This window comes from Mustela lutreola, chromosome 1, assembly GCF_030435805.1.
Source record: "Mustela lutreola isolate mMusLut2 chromosome 1, mMusLut2.pri, whole genome shotgun sequence".
Classification (NCBI taxonomy): Eukaryota; Metazoa; Chordata; class Mammalia; order Carnivora; family Mustelidae; genus Mustela; species Mustela lutreola.
Genome location: NC_081290.1, coordinates 4,843,739 through 4,863,935, shown reverse-complemented (window position 1 = coordinate 4,863,935; position 20,197 = coordinate 4,843,739). Strand labels below are relative to the sequence as shown.

The following is a 20,197-nucleotide window of genomic DNA, read 5'->3' as shown; positions in this document are numbered from 1 at the left end:
AGGTTGGTTAGTGATCATGAGCTCCTTTAGCTTTTACTTATCTGAAAAACTGTCTCTCCTTCTATTTTGGATGATAAGCTTCTTGGTGGATTATTCTTGGTTATAAGTTTTTTCCTTTAAGAACTTTGAATATGGGGACACGTGGCTCAGTGGGGTAAAGCCTCGGCCTTCTGCTCAGGTCATGATCCCAGGGTCCTGGGATCGAGCCCCACATCGGGCTCTCTGCTTGGCCGGGAGCCTGCTTCCCTCTCTCTCTCTGCCTGCCTCTCTGTCTGCCTGTGATCTCTGTCTGTCAAATAAAAAATTTTAAAAAAAGAACTTTGAATATGTCTTGCTGGTCAATTTGGCCTTCAGTGTTTCTTCTGAAAAATTTGCTGATAACTCTATGAGGTCCTTTGTATGTGTCAAGTTGTTTTTTTCCTGCTGCTTTTAAGAACTCTCTCTTTAACTTTTGACATTTTAATGATAACATGTCTTGGCGGAACTTTCTGACCTTCTTGGATCTGGATGTTGATTTCCTTCCTGAAGTTAGGTTTTTCAATTATTACTTCTTTGTATAAGTTTTCTGCCCCTTTCTTTTCCTTCTGGGACCCCTATAATGAGAATATTATTCTGCTTGATGTTGTCCTCTGTGTTCCTTAAGGTATTTTTACTATTTAAAATTCTTTTTCCTTTTCGTTCCCTTGTCTGGGTGAGTCCTCTCCTGTGTCTGCCAGGTTAGTGCTCTGTTCTTCATCCAGTCTGCTGTTGAACCCCTCGTGTGTAGGCAGTTCAGTAATTTTATTCTTCAGCTCGTGATTTTTGTTTGGTACTTTCATGTATTTTCTCTCTCTTTGTTGAAGTTCTCCTTGTGTTCGTTCATTCTTCTCCCTAGTAAGCATCTTTATGACCATTATTACTTTGATCTCTTCATCAGGTCGATTACTGATCTCCATTTCGTTAAAGTCTTTTTCGGAGGTGTTGCCTTGTTCTTTTGTATTGAAATAACTCCCTCTCCCAGTCTTGAGGAAGTGGCCCTGTGTACAAGATTTTCTGTGGGGCTTAGAAGTACAAGGGAGCCATGTGCTCAAGGGGCATCCCCTGTGTGGACTTCACACACCTGTCGGCTGTGTGTGGGTTGGGGTGAAATGGGTGTGGGGTGCTTGTCTGTCTGTAGGCAGTGGAGGAAGGAATGAAGGAGCCGGGGTGGGGTCTCGCCTGACTGGCTGTGCAACAGGTTGCATTTTTGGGTGTGGCTGCTCATCTGGTTGGTTGTGGTTTGGCTGCAGCACGGTGAGGTAGTAGCGCATGGGGCTCTGCCCCCCCAGCTGTGCTGTGGCTGGGGAATGGGGGCGCAGAGCATGCCCAATGGCATTAGGTTAGAGTGGGGTCGCCAGCATGGCTCCCACCAGCACAGACATGAGCAAGGTTAAATGAGATTGCAAAAATGGCAGCTGCCTGCACTTTCATCCCCAGAGAGTCTCAGCAGGTTCCTGCTTTTCAGGTTGCTTTAGGATTAATAAGGGAGTTTCCTTCACATACAGTCCAGAGGCTTTTCAGACGGCTTCTTTTTTGCACGAGGTTGTGGAGTGAGTTTGTATGTGAACCTAAAGTCCATTCTCTGTTCTTTCCAGTTCTATGATTCTGGATGCACCCTGTTGGTTTTCAAAGCCATAATTTTGGGAGCTCATCTCTCTGGTACAGGACACAGTGGTTGGGGTGCCTGGTGTGGAAGACAAAACCCTTGGTCAGCAGGGAAAAGTTCTGTATTTTTGAGATCCCTCCTGATTGTCAGTAACCTTGCCTGGGATGGGGCTTTTGCATAGAGTGTGATCTCTGACTTTTCTGCCTCTCTCAGTGAAGCCCTTTTATCTTCTGTTATGGATATGCTGCTCCTGTAGTCCTCAGGACTTCTTTGAGGAATGTATTCATATGTAGTTGTAGATTTGCTGTGTCTGTGAGAAGAGGTGAGTTAAGGATCTTCTTATGCTGCCATCCTCAATTATCCGTCTTTTTTTGGGCGTTTTAAATGAAGTCCCTTAATTGTTCTTATGAAAAGCCTTTTAATTTTTAGGGAATTTTTACTAAATGTTCAGTAACACAGAGTAGCATCGGTGCTGTTTCAAATCAATATTTAGAATATTGCCATCAAATGTAAATATCACCACCTGCTCCCTTCACTTTCAGCTTTGCAGTAAGATAAATTCTAGGTGGTCATCTTCTGGAAGAGAGAAATTAATTATTACAGAATGTGTAGCTTCAAGGATAGTATGCTAGAGTACACTTAGTCTTCTACTGTAGACACGAGATGATATTCCTTGTAATTAAAAATATTACTTCAGTAATATCAGTACTTTTCAAGGGGAAAATACAATGTAAGTTTTATAAGGTTTGTTGTATGTTTCTACTGGCTCTATTTTTTTCTATTCTATTTATGAAATAAAATAAAAGTTGATTCTTGTCCTTGTTTCCAGGACCTTTCGTGGTACGAGCTTTCCTTCGTAGTTCAACAAGTGAAGGTTTGTTACTAAAGATCAAGCCATTGTTGCCTAAAGAAGTAGAAACCGAAGAAAGTAACGAGAAGATGCCCAAAAATATTCTATTATGAAATTATTTTCAGTGGATTAAGAAGCAACAGAGAAAATTATAAAACTATATAATTTCTACATTTGGTGTCTTGTTATTTCTTCATCATTGTACTTGACAGTGAATTTTAACACTTGGAAAATCTTACAGCACTTTCTTTCTTTCTTTTTTTTTTTTTTTAAAGATCCTATGTATTTATTTGAGAGAGAGAGAGAGCACGAGCAAGGTGAGGGGCACATTCACCACTGAGCAGGGATCCTGATGTGGGCTTGATCCTGGGCCTCCAAGATCATGAACTGAGCCAAAGGCAGACGCTTAACTGACTGAGCCATCCAGGCATCCCACAATACTTTCAAAAATAAGAAAATAAAATTTTCTCTGTCTAAACCTATATTTTAAATCTTCCTAAATTGTCTTCCTTAGAATTCAGATTCTGCATGCTGGTAATTATAGCAGCAATTTCTAGCTTAATAACTTTCCCTTGGGAGCCATACTATTCTGAGAGAAAAGTAATATTCTTAATTTTCATGAGACAGAGAATGACAGAGTCATGAGCTATATCACAAATATGACTATTTTCTACAGAAAAAGTGTGGCATATGTTTATTCTAAAAATTCTAAATGTCATTTATGGTAGCATGAGTATAGAAAATGAGCTAGACATTAAAACGTGGGAGGGAAATCTTTTTTTCTTTTAGGAATTAATTTATAATATTTGTGGGGTTTTTTTATAATAACAGTAGTATATAACTTAATGTTACCTTGCAAAATACATACAATGAATCATGTTTTCACATACTTAACCTCATTTGAGCTTAAATTCCTTTAATCGCAACTAGTAGGTTTGGTTAATGTTTGTTGAATGAACATCCCATGATGTAGATAGAAAAACTTCATTTAATGGGAAGAGTTAGGCTAGGAAGTTGAGTGCCTTTCATCTAGAGTCAGTTTGCAAACTGTTGTTGGTCTTTAAGTATATACTGGTAGGTGACAAAATGGAAAACACAAGGATAATTTTGGCGTGCAGTTGCCCACTGTCCTTTGTTTGGGATGATGTCCTTTACTCAGAGACTATCTTTTGTTTGCAGATGTTCGCATGCTGCTTTCGTGAAGTGATAGTGTTGAAGAGTTCTTTACTCTGTAAAGAGTATTTTGGCAATTCCCAAACTGTTTCTGAAACACAGGTAGTTGGAGAAGTCCCAATGACCGTGAGCAACCATGGCACCTCATTAAGCTTTTTTCCACAGGAAAATTAAAATTTGAGGGCTGTTTATCAAAAAAAAGCTTTTTTTAAAAAAAGATTTTATTTATTTATTTGAGTGAGAGAGAGAGAGAGCACATGCGGGCAGAGGGATGAGCAGACTCCCTGTGGAGCAGGCAGCCTGACGCAGGGCTTGATCCAGGACCGAGCGGTCATGACCTGAGCCAAGGGCAGATGCTTAACTGGCTGAACCCTGCAGGCACCCCACCAAAACCAACTTTAACTTTAACTCCAAAACAGTAGTAGTATTTTTTGTTGAGTGCCTGCTGCTGTCTTGTGTTTTACCTGCATCCTCTGCGCAGCTCAGTGAGGGACGGCTGGTCCTCCCGCCTGCAGGGTAAGGAATTGGAGACTTGTGTGAGCTCCCGTAAAGTAAGACTCAAACCTAGATCTGTCTGATTCTAAAGTCTGTTCTCTGAACCACATAACAGGGTGTTTGATCTCCTTTTTACATATTCTAAGAAAAATCAAACTGTTTAGCTGAACAGTTTAAAATTGTAAAAACACTGGATAATTATACTTCAGTGTCTTCGTATCTCTGGCTACAGGGTTATGGCAAAGCTGTGTAAACAAAGTAGAAATTAGAGTGTTAGAAGGAGCTCTATGAGAAAAGAGTAGTAGGATGGGGAGAGAAAAAGGTACTTGTTTCCCCCAGTTACTGTTTTTTGAAAGCTTACTGATTAATCACTATTTGAAGATCCTAATTTAGAATAGATGTTCTATTACTATATTTATAGATCTTCTGATTAGTAGATTAAGCGTACTCCTATGATGGAAAGTTTTAAAAACTAATAAATATAAAAAAATAAATCTATTCATAATCCTACTACTCAGAGATAACCAGCATTAATATTTTGGTGCTCTTCATTGTCTTTTTCAATCAACAGAGACAGAGAGAGAACATGCACATACGATGCTATAAAATAAGCATTTTTCCATATTATTTAAAATCTCATGCGGAAAGCATCATTTTAATGGTTGAGCAATATTCCATCCTATTGATGCTGTAATTTATGGAATCATTTCTTCATTGTTGGACATTTAACTTGCTTTCAGATCCCCCTCCTCTGTTATTTACAGTGCTTTGGAGAAAATCATGGAGTATAATTTGTTTTCCTCTCTATTCCTAGCAGTGATATTCCTGGGTTAAAAGGTATGATATGGCTAGAAGTCTTAATTATGTCTTAGAAAAGTGCCTTTGTGATCAGAACAGGGAAGTACGGTTGGAAAAGTTGCTCTGGGCAAGAACATTCCAGGGTTTTATTAACTGGCCTGTGAATAAATTATTCCCTACCCTTCCATTAAGCATTTTTCCTTAACTAGAACTAATGTTGAGTTGGGTGTTTATAATGGTTTATTTCTGGAAAAAAATAGAACCGTGCTAGATTACCCTTAATGTAAATATCTTTCTCTTTTGTATTATCATTTTATATTCTTCTTAGAGAACAGAAAATTAAATCTTCTATTTAAAGAGATTAAAAACTTAAAAATTGGGGTGCCTGGGTGGTTCATTGGGTTAAAGCCTCTGCCTTCAGCTCAGGTCATGATCCCAGGGTCCTGGGGTCAAGCCCCACATTGGGCTCTCTGCTTGGCAGGGAGCCTGCTACCTCCTCTCTCTCTGCCTGCCTCTTGTGATCTCTCTCTGTCAAATAAATAAATAAAATCTTTAAAAAAAAAACTTAAAAATTTTATACTAAGTACCAGGGATATCCAAACTTTAGCCTGCATCCAAGGATATCACCTGGTAGGCTCACAGTCACAAATTTCTGGGTTCTGCTTAGCAGTCGTTGGTAGCCCTTGAAAATTTTCATTTCTAACAAATTCCCAGGTGTGGTACTGCCGTTTCATGGGACACCCCTGCTACTTACCAATGGCTCTGTTAATCCTGGCTAGATTAAAAAACAAACAAACAAAAAACAACTCTGGCTGTGGTACCAGCAACAGTTTATTTAAAAATTCTAGGGGCACCTGGCTGGCTCAGTAGAGCACACAACTCTTAATTTCAGTGTTGTGAGTTCAAGCCCCTTGTTGGGCATGGAGCCTACTTTAAAAAAAAAAAAAAGAAAAAGAAAGAAAGAAAAATTTCCACAGGTAATTCTAATGCACCAGGACTGAGATTCACTGGTATATACAATTAGGTTATAAAGAAAAGTAAAATTTGCAATTAAAATAACAAGTATCTCTTAAAACTGGGATAGTAAAAAGATAATGTACCAAATTTAAGAACCAGGATTAATTATAGGTTTCTGGTCTATCTCTATGTGTAAATAATTTAAATTCTGGGTTCTCTGTGAAAAAAAAAAACAGTTCAAAATCTGGAATCTTCTGTAAAATAAGGACACCATAAAATGATCACCACTATACTTTCTGACAAAATTTTATGATATACTTTTTGCAGGTGGCATTTCATTTCGCTAGAAGTTATGTAATATAACACTAATTAATATTACTAATATAGACATACATGTGAACTTAAGTTTAATGGTACGATTACGAATTGGCTAGTGAAGGACCAGATGCTTGGCGGGAGTTGGGGGCATTTATTCCTCTAGTGATTGTTTTTCTGTAGCAAGCAGTTAATCACAGTGTCCAGGAGGTGGCGATCATAACCTATCATACAACTTTAAATAGCCTTGAGCTTATTGGTAAATACTTGTTTTTTCATTGGACTATAAAGATAAAAAAGCAAAATTACTGTATAGACCACTTGGACCTTTGTTTTATAATAGGTCTTTTTTATTTATTCATTTTATTCTGTTTTGGACATACCGTGGAGTTTGCTTTAGTTGTCGTATGTAGTGCGTTTTGTTTTAACTTTTATCATAGAATTTTTCAAACATACAGTAAATTTTTAAATTTTTTTTTAATTTTTAATTTTTTAATTTATTTGACAGAGATCACCAGTAAGCAGAGAGGCAAGCAGAGGTGGGGGGGGAGCAGGCTCCCCACTGAGCAGAGAGCCCGACTCGGGGCTCGATTCCAGCACCCTGGCATCATGACCTGAGCCGAAGGCATTGGCTTTAACCCACTGAGCCACCCAGAGGCACCTCGAACATAGAGTAAATTAAAAAAAATAAGGAACACCTGTTCACTTATCACTCAGCTTCAGCAATTATCAGCGTTACCCGCAGTTGTGCTAGTTACATCTATCCGGTTCATCTATCCACCAGCCCCCAGTTTGTCCTTACACCTGCTGGAGTAATTAAAAGGAAGTCCCATATATCCAGAGTCAGACGCCTTATCCATTAGGCTGCATGATTCTCTGAAAAATCTCATCTATTGTATCTCTTAACCTATAGCGTTTTAAGAATAATCAAGCTATAATTACAAGAATATTTTAGGTCCTAGAACCCATTGTTTTGGTGTTCTACTGTGGCCATTGAGGGCTTTAGTTTTTATTATATTTTTCATGTAATACTGGGCAGATACCTATATTTTTCATGTATTAATGGGCAAGTATCTATTTCTATTGCTTTGAGAACTTAGTGCACAGTGACAGTTATAAGAGGCTGTGTATAACAATACTTAAAAAAATAAGGAATTTGGTATCTTAAAAATTTTTATTTTTGAATCAACATATAAAATTAGAAACGTAACTGTTAATAAGGAATAGGTTGAAATAATATTTTTATCTGAATGTTTCCAGAGGAACAAAAAGTTTTACCATATTGTTTTATTTTAAAAAATAGAAGCATATTAAATAAATTTGGCAAAGTAGAGAAAGGAAGAACACTGAAAAACTTAAAGACAACGACCCAAAATCCCATAAATAGCTACATAACACTTTGTTGTACTTCCCTTTTTTCCCTTTTCTCTTTGTGGAGGTCTCCTTTTCCCCTGAAATAGTGTGTCTGTGGCCATGTTGGGTTCGGAGCAGAAGGGAGACGTCTTGGCTCTGGTGGTTTCCCACATCACCAGCTCTTTAGTCACTTCCTTTTGAATCAAAAACCATCGCTAAATATTTGCTGAATGAAAGGTCTAAAGCTTTCTGTATCTAATCATATGTTACATAAATTTTATATTATTGTTTCCTAAATAGGTAATTGCTTTCACGAAAACTTAATGTATACATTTTTTTTAAGTAGAAAAAACCCAGTGTTTCTCAAAGGGCTATAAGTATATACCATTTAGTGGTACAAGACATGAATTTCAGTGGCAAGTGAACCACATTTGAAATTAATAGTTAAGTATATCTTTAATGGGGCGCCTGGGTGGCTCAGTGGGTTAAGCCGCTGCCTTCGGCTCAGGTCATGATCTCAGAGTCCTGGGATCGAGTCCCGCATCGGGCTCTCTGCTTGGCGGAGAGCCTGCTTCCCTCTCTCTCTCTCTCTCTCTCTCTGGCTGCCTCTCCGTCTGCTTGTGATTTCTCTCTGTCAAATTAATAAATAAAAAAAAAAAAAAAATCTTTGAAATTAATAGTTAAGTATATCTTTAATGTATCGTAGAAAAATACAGTATATAAAGACCATGATTTCATGGGTTTCATGACATAGGATGACATTACAGAAGGTGATTATTTGTAAAGTCCATTTAAAAACATTAAGAAATTATATAAATATATAAACTGCTTTCTGAAGTGGCTCTCCTATTTTATATTCCCTTCAACAGGGTTTGAAGGTTCTGGTTTCTCCACATCCTTGTCAACATTTGGGATTGTCTGACTTATTTATTATAGCCATTTCTGTGACTGTGTAGTAGTCATACATATTTTAATTGAGAAAATGTGTTTTTTTTGCTGAGAAAGTATTTAGATATAAATGATAGTAGTTTTTAAATACATACCATTGTAAGATGGAGCTTGGATACTGTGAAGCTCTAGAAGTAGAGCTAGAACTAATGTAGACTTTATAAAGAACCAAATTCTGGCACAGTTAAGCAACACATTAGTGCTGTGGACTCCTACAAAGGAGTGGTGACCTTCTTACTGAGGATGTTTACATGCAGCCCTATCAGCATTCTCCCATCAGTGGAAATCGACTGAATGACTTCACCGGAGAAGGAGTGCATCGTAAGGATTTGGGATGATTGGCAGAATCTAAGGAAAAGCGATGATATTGGGAAAGGACGGGATAGGAAGCAGCTCATGGAATCCAAGTAGCAGGAGCCAGTAGGCCGTTTCCTCAGAGAGCTACTGAATGAGCACTATTTTCTGACCTTATGTCATTGCACTCCAGACTTAAGTTTTCAAGGCAGACAGTCTGCGTGGCCTGGTTTAGTTTACACAGCCCTCCTTGGTCAGGATGAGACAGAATTGATCATCTCACCCAAAGGACATGCAATAAAGCAAAAAAAGTTCCCAGAAAATCATTGAAGTGCTTTTACCAAAAGAAGAAGCCGCTGTGTGCTGGAAAACCAGTAGGCGCCCACCACATTAGGTCACGACAGCTTGGATAAGTATTTAGGAAGAATTAGAAGCCCTGGTCCAAGGGATAACAAATTTCTAAGGCCCATTCATTCCTCGAATTTTTATTAAAGGTCTCCTATGATTTCTGTGAAATCAGTAACTTCTATGTGCTCAATATTTGTGATTCAAAAGTATTTTTATACACATAGCAAATATTATTTGAATGCAGAAAAAAATGTTGCCCATCTGTTTTTTGGAGGGGAGAAATGTCCATTTTATTTTGCTAAATATAAGCACATGAACAGATTTCCATGGTAGAAAGTTTCAGTTGGACCAAAACTTGTGTGAATCCCCCGCCCAACCTCCGGTGGCTCCGTGTGAATCTTCTCTACTTAGATACAGATTCTGTTCCCACATCTGGACAGTCAATTGCCTGTTGGCATATGGTTAGAAGATGTTTTATGATTAACTTTTGACTCAACAATATCTGGAATATTATTCCACAATTACTATATTTTAAGTTTTTATGTTGCTCCATAATAGGAAGGTACCCTGGTACCTACATATTACCAGATGGATGTTACCAGTTCCTATTGCTAGACATTTAGGCTTTTCCCCCACTATATCATTTCGATGAACATAATTGTTACGTGTGTTTGTAAATATGGGCAAGTAGTTCTCTAAGGTAGATCGCTAAAATAATACAGTGGTTAAGATCACAGACCCTGGAGTCAAACTGTAAGGATTCAGGTTCCAGCTCTGCTATATACTTGTGCATTGTTCTTACTGCCCAGTAATTTTAAGGCAAGTTTCATCGACTTAGAGCCTAAATTCAGAAATATGAACACTTTGATGAATTTTCCCAAAGTGAGTATGTACCTAGGGCACAGACTAGAAATAGACACCAGGAACCCTTTCATCCTTCCTCAGAAAGTACTTCTATTCAAGGTGAGCAATATCATGACCTCTAAGACCATATATTTGTTTTATTACTTTTTAAACTTTATGTAAATGGAATAATAATTATGAGTATTTTGGGGGGAGGTCTGAGTTAATTCACTCAATAGCATGTGTATGAAATTCATCATATTGTTGTGTGTAGCTGTAATTTTACTCACATGCTAATTGCTATAGAGTATTCCATTGTGTGGATGTATCACAGGTTTTCCATTCTACTGGTGGTGAACATGTGGATTGTTTACAGTTTGGGTTATTACAAATAGTGCTAATATGAACATTCTTGTACATTCTGGTGAGGTTTTGAGGGTTACAAATAATGCTGCTTATTAATAATCTTGTCCATTTCTTTTGGTGAACATACATGTGCATTTCTGTTGGATATATATGTAAGAAGTGCATTTACTGGATCATAAGTTATGTATATGCTCAATTATAGTCAATAATGCTTAACAGTTTTTCAAAGTAGTTGTGACAATATACACTCCCAGGAACATGTGAGACTTACACCTGCTCCATATCCTTGCCAATAATTGCCAAAATCTTTTTCATTTTAACCATTTTGCTGAATGGAGATTGTCTAGTAATACTTGAAGAATTTTAAAATTTTGTTAGTAGAGGAAACAATTTAGGATATCACTCTCCACAGATTAAAGTTGTATATGGTAATCTAGAGTTTTCTGGAATTGATAAAATAATTTTTTCTTAGAAAATTAAAAGGTGGTGGAAATCAATTGTTTTCTGATTCCAGCAAGTTACTGGCTCCCTGGGAATGGATTAATTTTGTTTGGATTATTCCATGTAATGAAGGTTTCTCTGTCAGACTCTAGAACCTGGGTTTGAACATTACCCCCATTTTAAAGCTGAATCCCAAAATTCAATAAAATTAGTCCTCTAAAGTTTTGAAAGTATTGTTTCTGGTACATTATGCAATTTCAAATATTACTACTCAACCTAGGATTAGGACTGCAAATTCATGGCTTACATTCTATCATCCCCCATCTCTGACCAGGCAAATTGCAACAGATGGTGTGAATCACAGAATTCATTCCTACTGACTTATACATGGTTTCAGATTTTTTTTTTTCCCTCAATCCAGTGCTCTACTGTTGTTTGCAAGTGTGGTGTCACATTAAGACACTTTTTTTCATCCTATACCTCAAGTTATAAGGTAATTTGCTGAGTCTTAAAGCTTCCTAAAATGTTGCCATGTTTGTCAGCCCTGTATTAGGCCAAAAGAAATGAGACTCATTCTTAGAAAGCTGTAATTTAAATCTATTACTTAATCATAGTGACTGAGGAGCTGGCTTACTTTTAGTTTAGTATTGTTTCATTTTTAAATTTCCTTTTTTCCTTTCTATTTAATATTTAATAATTTTTTTTTCCATTTGGACTAGCAAAAATTCTGAAAGGGTTGCTACAGCTTCATAGGTCAAATTAAGTTTTGCTAGGAGACACTGAAATCAGATATCCCATATCTGTGGCATCTTCAGTTTGTGGGGGCACAGCACCCAGACATATAGGTGCTCTGTAGAGAAGCTCTAGGAATCTGCAGGGGTGTCAAAAGGGCTTTCGTTGTTTGCTAAAGAGCACATGCATAGAATGAAGTGCCATAATGTCTGACAAAAAGCTGTTACTGGGAACTGTAAATTGTACAATTCCCAGAGCTTACCCATGGTGGGGGAGAGATTTGAGGTTTTGCCACCAGAGTAGCAAGACGTCATTGAAAATCTTGGGTGTGGGGCGCCTGGGTGGCTCAGTTGTTAAGCTTCTGCCTTCAGCTCAGATCATGATCCCAGGGTTCTGGGATCGAGCCCCACATCAGGCTCCCTGCTCTTCGGGAAACCTGCCTTTCCCTCTGCCCCAGGATCACACTGATTAGTGGGCAACTGCCTGCCAAATTCAACATTTCAAATGAATAAAACAAAATCTAAAATCTTAAGAACATAGGATTTATGGTGTCTAATACCCAATAACAATCATGACATGCAAATAAACAGGAAAATGCAAAGAAGAAAATCAAAAGAAACTGATCTGAAATGAGATTAATGTAGTAGCAGATAACACTGAACTTTAACTATTATACATATATACATATATGTATGTTATGGAAAACATGAACATAATGAGAGAGGTGGAAGATATTGAAAAGGGAACTTCAGAGCTCAAAATTCAGTATCTGAGTGGGAAATTCACCTCTGGATTATCAGCTGCTTAGGCACTGCAGAAGAAAAGAATAGTGAACTTGAAGATATTGCAATAGAAACTATTCAGATTGAACTACAGAAAAAAAAAAAAAAGTAGTAATAAAAAGAACACATTCTCAGTGACCTGAAAAATAGTCCAAGTGATCTAATGTATGTGTAATTGGAATTCCTGAAAAGATCAGGGAGAGGAGAAAGAGAAAAGAGTTGAAGGAAAAGTGGATTAATTTTTTTCAGACAAGATGAGAACGGATTCCTAAAACTAAGAAACTCAACAAATTCCATACAGGATAATGGAAAGGAAAACTATTATAAGTCATATCATATTCCAATTGTGGGGAACCACTGATAAAGTGAAGCTCTGAAAAGCAGCCAGAGGGAAAAAAGAAATATTAAATACTGGGGTACCAAGATAAAATCACTACTGATTTTTTGTCAGAAATAAGGCAAAACAAGGAATGGAATGATAACTTTAATATACTCTTAAAAAGTTAACCTAGGGTTCTATGTCAAGTGAAAATATCCTTTAAAAATGAGAACAACATGAAGACATTTTGGGGCAGACAAAAGCGAAGAGTTTTTCCAGGAAACCCGAATTACAAGAGATGTTAAAAGAAGTTCTTCTACAGGAAGAAAAATGATACCAGATATAAACCTCATTCCGTACAAGTGAACGAAGAATGCCGGAAGTGGTAAATATGGGGGAAAATATGAGATTTTTTCCAGTTTTAAAAAGATTTTATTTATTTACTTAGAGAGCACAAGGGTGAGGAGCAGGGGAAGAAGCAGACTTCTCACCCAGCAGGGACCCCAATGTGGGGCTCCATCCTGGGACTCTAGGATCATTACCTGAGCCGAAGACAAGATGCTTAACCAACTGAGCCTTCCAGGTGCCTCTGGATTTTTTTTTTTTTCATTTTTATCTCATTTAAAAAAATTACCTTTTAAAAGCAAATGTAGTCACAGTTTATGGTGGGATTTAGAGTTTGAAGTAAAATATATGAAAGTGGTAGCATAAAGATTGACAGATCTCACTTCAGCTGGGTATAATTTTCTGTATTCATCTGGTGTTTTTTAGTGCATGAAATCACACATAAAATCAAAATTTAAGTTATATTAAATTTTTCTTTACTGCATTAGAACAAATTTGCGAACTGATTGCACAGTTCACTGAGTATGACAGAAGTTTATACTCATGTGACTATGATGAAAATCAAGATGCAGATCATTTCCATGACCTCAAAGAGTTTACTTAGTACACTTTGTACTAATTTCTGCCTTAGGCTCAAGCAATATTAGATTTGCATTCTGTCACTAGTTTTTCTTGCTCTACATTTTCATATAACTGGATCATGTGATGGGATACTTGTATTTTATGTTTGGTTTCTTTTCCTTAGAATAATGTTTTGAAATTCATCTGTGTTGCTGTGTATATCGAATACATTGTCCTTTTTTTATTGCTGAAATATATTCCCTCATATAGATATGCCAAGTGTATTTATCCATTCAACAGAGGGGTATTTGTGTTGTTTCCAGTTTGGGGCTATTATGAATAAGACTTCTGTGAATATTCATGTACAAGTTTTTTTGTGGACATTTGCTTTCATTTCCCTCGGTTGAATAATGGAAGTGCTAGGTCATATGGTAACTGACAACTTTCTTAAGAAACAACCGTATAGGTCTACAAAGTGGTTGTACCATCTTATACTCCCACCAGCGATGTCTAAAAGTTGAAATTACTTCATATCCTCAGTTGGGTTTTTCATCTGTTTAATTTTAGCTATTCTGGTGGGTGTGTAGTGGTATCATTGTGATTTCAATTTGCATTTCTCTGGTGACTAATGATGTTGAGCTTCTTTTCATGTGCTAATTAGATGTTCTCATATCTTCTTTTGTAATTAGAACAAGGTGTCTGTTCAAATGTTTTGCTCTTTAAAAAATAGGTTGTTTTATTATTCAGTTATGAGAGTACTTTATATAATCTGGTTTCAAGTCCCTTGTAATATATATGTTGCAGATATTTTCTTCAAGTTGTAGACTGACTTTTCATTTTCTTAGTTATGTCAAAGAGTGGACTTTACAAGCTTCCTATCTGTTTTATTAATATTTCTTGAATGATCAATGCTTTCTATGTCCTAAGGTATCTTCTCCCTTCCCAAAGTTGCAAAAGTTTTCTTCTATATTTTGCTGTATTACATTTCTTCTATAAGGTTTATAAGTTTTAACCTTCATTTTTAGGTTTCTGATTTATTTCAGACAGATTTTTTTTTTTTTGCCTGGTATGATTGAAGTGGATTTTTTTCCATGTAAATCTAATTTTTCTCACACCATTTGTTGAAAAGACCATCTGTTCTCCCATCTTTGGCACCTTGGTCAAAATTAATTAATCGTGTACGTATAGGTGTATTTTTGAACTCTCCATTTTGTTCCATAGACCTATTTATCTGTCTATATACTAATACTGCACTGTCTTGATAACTATAATTTATGGTAAGTCTTTTTTTTTTAAGATTTTTATTTATTTATTTGACAGAGATTACAAGTAGGCAGAGAGGCAGGCAGAGAGGAAGGGAAGCAGGCTCCCTGCCGAGCAGAGAGCCCGATGCGGGGCTTGATCCCAGGACACTGGGATCATGGACTTGAGCCGAAGGCAGAGGCTTTAACCCACTGAGCCACCCAGGCGCCCCTATGGTAAGTCTTAATGTCAGATAATGTAAGCACTCCAACTTTATTTTTAAAATTTGTTCTGGCTGTTTTAGGCCATTCATATTCCTATGTAAATTTTAGAATCAGCTTGTCAGTTTCTACAAAATGGGCTGTTGTATTTTGATTGAAGATTTCATTGAATCTGCATTTTAATTTAGAGAGAACTGGTACGTTAACAATATCATCTTCTAATCCATGATAGGTATCTATCTCAGTTCATTTAAATTTTCTTTAATGGCTCTCAGCAAGAGAAAGGTTGAGGAAGTTCTTTTTTATTTCTAGTTTGCTAAGAATTTTTTGTTATTGTTGTTCATGGTAAGTGTTAAATTTTATCAAGTGCTTTTCCACACTTGTATAGAGAACCATATGGATTTTCTTTTTTAGTTAACATGGTGAATTACATTGGTTGTTTTAAAATGTTAGACCAGCTTTCTGCTTCTGAGATAAATCCCACTTGGTCCTGCTGCATTTTCTTTTTTATAGGTTGCAATTTAGATTTGATAAGATTTAAAAAAATTGTTTTTAATTTATTTGACAGACAGAGATCACAAGTAGGCAGAGAAGCAGGTAGAGAGAGAGAGAGGAGGAAGAGGAGGAAGCAGGCTTCCTGCTGAGCAGAGAGCCCGATGAGGGGCTCGATCCCAGGACACTGGGATCATGACCTGAGCTGAAGGCAGAGGCTTAACCCACTGATCCACCCAGGTGCCCCTAGATTTGATAAGATTTTATTAGAAACTTTTCCAGCAAGATTCAGGAGAGATATTGGTCTTAATTTTTTATTTTTTTAGTAATAGCTTTACTTTTAGCATCAGGATAATGCTGGATTCAAAATGAATTGGGAAATACTCCTATTTTCTGAAACTTTCAGTAAGATACTATTATGTCTTCCTCAAATATTGGATAAATGTTAACCAGTGACTCCATCTGGAAGGGTATTTTTTGTGGGAATATTTTAAATGACTAATTTATTCAAATGATGCAGGGCTAATTAGGGTTTTTTAAAAAATGTTTTCTTGTGTCAGTTTTGGTTTTGTCTATTTCTTCTAAATTATCAAATTTGTTGCAATAAGTGTCTTTAAAGTGTATCTTTATTATCTTTTAGTATTGATGTATCTATGGTGATGGCCCTCTTTTCTATACTTGAGTAATTTGTGTCTTCTTTTTTTTGGTCCTTCTAAGCTGGAAGTTTATTATTTTATCGATCTTTTTAAAAAAACAGCTTTAGATTAATTGATTTTTCTCTTGTTTATGCAGTTCATATTTAATTGAAAATATTATAGAAGATTTATTAAAATATAGGTGACATACCATGCAATGCACCCATTTAAAGTGTACAGTTTTTTAAAAAATATATTCAGAGTTGTGCAATCATTACTATCATCCGTTTGAAAAAAAATCTATAACCCCCAAAGGCAATTTCCTATCCATTCATTCCTTGTTTTCCTAACATAAATTCCCCAGCCCTAGGTAACCACTAAATATTCTATTTTTAAAAATTTGCCTATTCTTGACATTTCATGTAAATGGAATCATATATGGTTTTTTGTGACTGTCTTTTTCATTTAGCATGTTTTTAAGGTTTATGCTATAGCATGTATGAGTACTTCATTTATTATTGTTGAGTAATATTCCATTGTATGGCTACATCACAGTTTGTCCATTCTTCTGCTAATGGACATTTGGATTATTTCCATCATTTGGCTATTATGAACAATAGTACTTTAAACATTTGCATACAGGTTTTTGTATGGACATATTTTTAAATTAAATTTAATTAACGTATAGTGTATTACTAGTTTCAGAGGTATAATTTAGTGACTCATCGGTTGCATACAACACCCAGTCCCATCACATCAAGTGCCCTCCTTAATGTCCATCACCCAGTTACCCCGTCTCCCCACCCACCTCCCCTCCAGCGGCCCTCAGTTTGTTTCCTGTAGTTGAGTCTCTTATGTTTGGACATATGTTACAATTTCTCCTGAATATTTACATAGCAGTGGGATTGCTGGATCAAATGGTTACTCTGTTTTGTCTGTGGAGGGTATACCAGACTGTTTTCCAAAGTGGCTGGATCATCTAATACTACTGGCGATGTGTGAGGACTCCCAATTTCTCCACATTCTCACCAACATTTGTTATTATCTGGATTTTTTAAAAATGTAGCTGTTTTAGTGGGTGTGAACTGGTATCTCACTGTGGTTTTGATTTGCATTTCTTTTTTTTTTTTAAGATTTTATTTATTTATTTGACAGACAGAGATCACAGGTAGGCAGAGAGGCAGGCAGAGAGAAAGGGGGAAGCAGGCTCTCCACTGAGCAGAGCCCGATGCGGGAGCTCAGTCCCAGGACCCTGGGATCATGATCTGAGTGGAAAGCAGAGGCTTTAACCCCACCAAGCCACCCAGGCGCCCCTTGATTTACATTTCTTCTGAGATGATGACTTGAGCTAAAATTAAGAGTCAGACATTTAACCAACTGAGCCACCCAGGCAACCCAGACATGTGGGACATAAAATTGAGTTATAATCGACATATAACATTATATTAGTTTTAGGTGTACAGTATAATGATTTATGTATTATGAAATGATTACCACAATAAGTTTAGATAACATTCATTACTACACATAATTCATTTTTTTCTTATAATGGGAACTTCTTAGCAACTTTCAAATATATAATATAATAATGTTAACTGTAGTCACCATGCTGTATATTACATCCCCAGAACTTATTCATCTTATAACTGGAAGTTTGTATTTTTTACTATCTTCACCCATTTCAGCCACCCCACCTCTGGTAAGCACTGATCTGTTCTTATTTTTCTTTCTTTCTTTTTTTTTTTAAGATTTTATTTATTTATTTGACAGACAGAGATCACAAATAGGCAGAGCGGCAGGCAGAGAGAGAGGGGGAAGCAGGCTCCCCAACCAAGCAGGGAGCCCATTGTGGGGCTCGATTCCAGGACCCTGGAATCATGATCGAGCCAAAGGCAGAGGCTTTAACCCACTGAGCCACCCAGGTGCCCCTGGTCTGTTCTTATTATGCATTTCTATATGGTCAGTAGTAATGTCTACTCTGTCATTCCTGCTTTTGTTGATTTGAGTCTTCTCTTTGCTTGTATAATCTAGTTTAAATTTAGTTTGTCAGTTTTATTGATTTTTTTCAAACCAAGACTTTAAACCAAGTCTTGGTTTTATTAGTTGTCCTTATTGTTTTTTATTTTCTAGTGATTTATTACCACTTTAATCTATTATGTCTTTCTTTCTTTCTTTCTTTTTAAGGTTTTACTTTTATTATTTATTTGACACAGAGATAGAGACGGCAAGAGAGGGAACACAAGCAGGGGGAGTGGGAGAGGGAGAAGCAGGCTTCCCGAGGGGTAAGGAGCCTGATTCGGGACTTGATCCCAGGACCCTGGGATCATGACCTGAGCTGAAAGTAGATGCTTAGCCACTGAGCCACCCAAGTGCCCTAAGATGACCTTCTTTCTGCGTGCTTTAGATTTAATTTACTCCTCTTATTCTATTGTCTTAGGGTAGAAGGTTAGGTTGTTGATTTGATGTCTTTTTTCTTCTTTAATGAAGTCACTTAAACCTGTACGTTTTTCCTTAAGTACTGCTCAAGCTGTGTCCCATAAGTTTTAGTTGATTGTATTTTTATTTTCACTCATCTCAAAGTATTTTCCAATTTCCCTTGTGCTTTCTTCTTTGACTCCTTGACTCATCGGCTATGTGCGTTTGAGAAGAATGTAGATTCTGCTATTTTGGGGTAGGGTGTTCCATAAATGTCCGTTAGTGCTAGCTGGTTTAAAGTCGTTCAAGTGTGCTACCTCTTTATCAGGCAGTACCTTTTCCTCTGCTTCTCCTCCCCCTTGCCTTCCTTCCTCTCCTTTCCTTGCTTTCCTAACCCCAATTTCCCCTCGGCCCTTTGTGTTTTATTGTGGTACTTTGCATAGCACTGTGATTTTTAGGAATATTTGTGCTGAGTTATAGAAGAAATGACTGCTTAAGATGGGGGTGCATTTTATTTTATGTAAGTTATTCCTCAAAGCTGATTTAAATAGAAATTAATAATTCTGGGACAAAGTTACTTAAGGTGGTAAATTATAATTTCTTAGAGTAACAAACTATTTTATTTAACAGAAAGCTTCTGAAAACTTACCCCTTACAAGAGATTTAAAAAAAAAAAAATCTATCACACCTTTTCTAATGAGTAGTTAAGTCCATTTTTCTACCTCCACTAGCCTTGTCATATAAATCCATTTTTCCCACAAAGGCTTAATTATTCTATTCTCTTAGATTGTTTAGTAAAATGATTCTGCCTTTAGTATTATTTTTTTAAGGTTTCAAAAAGTTACTGAAAACCAGCAATATCTGACCTTACAACTTGAATTGTCAGACGTGTCAGGCTAAGAGCATATCTACCAACAGTTGCTCTTTAATCTGAAATACAATGTTCCCTTTCTTTATGGTCATTTAAAAATAAAAGGTTGATGTCAACTCTTGCTCTTCTCCCAATATTGCCTACAAGGAAGAAAGCAATTTTGCATTGATTGAAAGCCTACATTAACCAGTAAAAGCAGCTGGACTTATCAAATCATCTCAGTGGATTCATTGGTAACTCAAAGGTATAATCAACCAGAGCCTTTGTTATATGTCTTGAGTTCGGGAGAAATTCTTTTTCAATGAGAAAGCTAATCACTTAACAAATATGTGTTCCCAGGGGAAAATAATGTTTGAGTAGAACAACGATAACCCACAATATTTTAAAAGAATAAAATTCAGAACAATGGAATCCTTTGACTGACTGACTTAACTGAAAGTAAGTCATGGTGTAAGTTTGTTCTTAGGATAGTATATCATTTTGAGGGCATGTTTTGAGACTTAGAGCCAAGTTTTAATATTGAGGGCAGCAAATATCTTTGAGCATCTGGTTGTGAGAACTAAAATGACAGGAGTGAGTGAATGATGCTGTTGTTGCTTCTCCAAATTTTTATTTTAATAGATCTGTCTTGGATTGTTAATTCTCAATGATAATAAGTTTCTCCTAATTTGGTGATAGCTAGAAATAGTGGTATGTATAAAAATGAATGAACATTCTCTTAAAATACACGTCTTGCCAAAATGAGCTGCTTGCTTGCTTGCTTGCTTGCTTGCTTGC

General features: G+C 36.6%; 1 protein-coding gene and 1 long non-coding RNA gene across 5 annotated transcripts in view; both read left to right on the top strand.

Annotated features, from left to right (window-relative positions):
• The window catches only part of MRPL1 (mitochondrial ribosomal protein L1), a 120,769-nt gene extending 118,124 nt beyond the window's left edge, over window positions 1-2,645 (top strand). For both annotated transcript variants that reach the window (XM_059157025.1, XM_059157108.1), the window contains exon 9: window positions 2,454-2,645. In XM_059157025.1, coding sequence (XP_059013008.1) covers window positions 2,454-2,587 — 134 coding nt within the window. In that variant the 3' untranslated portion in view covers window positions 2,588-2,645. The remainder of the gene's footprint in view (window positions 1-2,453) is intronic.
• Window positions 2,646-8,237: 5,592 nt separating this feature from the next.
• The window catches only part of LOC131821067 (uncharacterized), an 88,792-nt gene continuing 76,832 nt past the window's right edge, over window positions 8,238-20,197 (top strand). For all 3 annotated transcript variants that reach the window (XR_009349835.1, XR_009349827.1, XR_009349844.1), the window contains exon 1: window positions 8,238-15,022. This is a non-coding gene — a long non-coding RNA (uncharacterized LOC131821067). The remainder of the gene's footprint in view (window positions 15,023-20,197) is intronic.